This window comes from Ornithodoros turicata, chromosome 2 (genome assembly GCF_037126465.1).
Source record: "Ornithodoros turicata isolate Travis chromosome 2, ASM3712646v1, whole genome shotgun sequence".
Taxonomy (NCBI): domain Eukaryota; kingdom Metazoa; phylum Arthropoda; class Arachnida; order Ixodida; family Argasidae; genus Ornithodoros; species Ornithodoros turicata.
In genome coordinates, this window is record NC_088202.1 from 106,915,916 (window position 1) to 106,917,922 (window position 2,007).

General features: G+C 47.4%; 1 protein-coding gene across 1 annotated transcript; it reads right to left on the reverse strand.

The window, feature by feature from the left end:
* Positions 1-226: 226 nt before the first annotated feature.
* Positions 227-1,698, reverse strand: LOC135384936 (uncharacterized). Its single transcript, XM_064614117.1, has 3 exons — positions 1,313-1,698; positions 1,000-1,221; positions 227-815 (listed from the first exon to the last, which is right to left on the reverse strand). Exons 1-3 carry the CDS (start codon positions 1,696-1,698, stop codon positions 227-229), a joined length of 1,197 nt encoding a protein of 398 aa, XP_064470187.1.
* Positions 1,699-2,007: the final 309 nt, after the last annotated feature.

Sequence of the window (2,007 nt, forward strand, 5' to 3'; positions counted from 1 at the left end):
CCCTTGGGAAATGCTAATCAGGCGGCTAAAAAATTTGATGGACCTCTGTGGATGCACTATTCTTCCTGCAGCTCCAGTGGCATGGCTGCACCCTTCATAGAATTATAGACCACACTACAGCCCTTTTTCTTTATTTGGCCTCCACTGTACATTTGTCTCTAGGCATGCTTATCGACAGTAATTAAAAGACACATGGGCAGTCAGCCACAGGAAGTTCTGCCCACTTTCACGAAGTCTGCTGACGCCGCTTCCAGAAATACTGTGTGAGGGCACGTCTCACTTCCTGTCCTCCATGATGACACATATCTGTGCTGTGACGTGGTTGTTCGTAGAGAGCATCATATTCATGTGCATCTCGTTCCCACTGGTGCTCCACATTATCGTTGAATGCTTCGCAGATGTTGTGAAGTATGCACGACGTCCTCACCGCTTGTTTCGCATTGGGCAAGGTGCATTCTAGTCTCTTCATGATAAACCTGAAGCGAGCCTTCAGCCTTCCAAAAGCGTTTTCGACTATTCGTCTTGTTTTCGACAAGTTATAGTTGAAAAGTGCCTCTGGAGTTTCACTCACAGCGTTTGCGTATGGCTTCATTAGGCTCGGGGAGAGAGGGAATGCTTGATCGCACAGAATGATTGGCGATACAGGGACATCCTCGATCACTGACACTGGTGTCTGGAAATGTGCACTGTTCACCAACTCACACAGCTTTGAACGTCCATACACGTGGGCATCGTGGCACCTTCCGGGGCTTCCAACATTTATATAGCGGAACCGGTACCGATGATCCACTAAGGCCAGGAGTATCACACTGTACCTGTGCAGTAGAAGTTTAGTGGGTAAGTACGCAATGTGCACAAATAACTAAATTAAATGAGAAGTAATCCGAAAGACAAGACCGGCTAGTAATTTGTCCGTTTTTTTCCCCTTAGTTTTACATTAGTACATGTACGTTTGTGAGGAGTTCCTTTATGTAAACACAAGCGCTGCAAAGAACTTACCACCCTTTATAGTTATAGTAGTCGACAGCGTTGTTCTTTGGTGGCGAGACAGCAAAGTGACAGCCGTCCAAGGCGCCGACTCCCTGTGGGAAGCCACTCACTGCGTAGAACTCTCGCATGTGTTCCCCCATCTCGCCAGGACTAACCATTCGCAGCCACTCGTCTTCGAGCTCCTGGATGACAGCCTTCGCAAACTGTCTGTAGACTACGTTCACAGTAGACCTACCAACCCCAAATAAATGCGCAATAGTTCTGTCCTCAGCTGTGTGGATAAAGGCCGATGGCCACCCTCTTTTCAACCGAAATTGGTTGCCTCATGTTGGTCGTCTGATGCTCTAGAACGTGCCTGCATGACTCCACTAAGTAACGGAACGTAACAGGGCACACTCGAAGTGCCTGTTTGAAGTGGAACTCGCCCAAATGGGGGAGAGTATCTTCAAACCATCGCTCGTTGCGCTGAAAGGCCCATCGTTCACGTTGAACTCCACCTAGCAACACAGCAGTCATTGCGATGGCATTGGCATGCAAGCGTAGTTCAATACTTCGAACAGCCCTTGTCCGCTCACGTATGGCAAGTCGCAGTCGTCTGTGCTGAGCATGTCGCTTCAAATGCAAGCACAACAGTGTGGCAATAACACGGTTCAACTGTACATTGTCACTGTCAGCCAGCGGCACTACGTCTTCAGCGCGCGCCGCCATGTTGCCGAATATGGTCTAGATGGGTACTTGTCTTGGCTTGTAACACTTAGTCAACTGAGCGTCGCCTGAAACCACGGTCTGAAACGCAATGATTTTGTGAAATAACCTAATGTTTCACGGGTTTAGAGGAAAATAAATAAAAATATAAGGAATGTTCCTGTATATTACATCATATGTTCGGCCTTGGTGTCTTGATCATCGACAGTGACATCATTTGCGAATGACATTCTTTTTCTTCGTGTAGCTCCATGCAATACAAACGAATGACATTCACTGCGAATGTCATTCGCTGGGAATGACATTCAATTT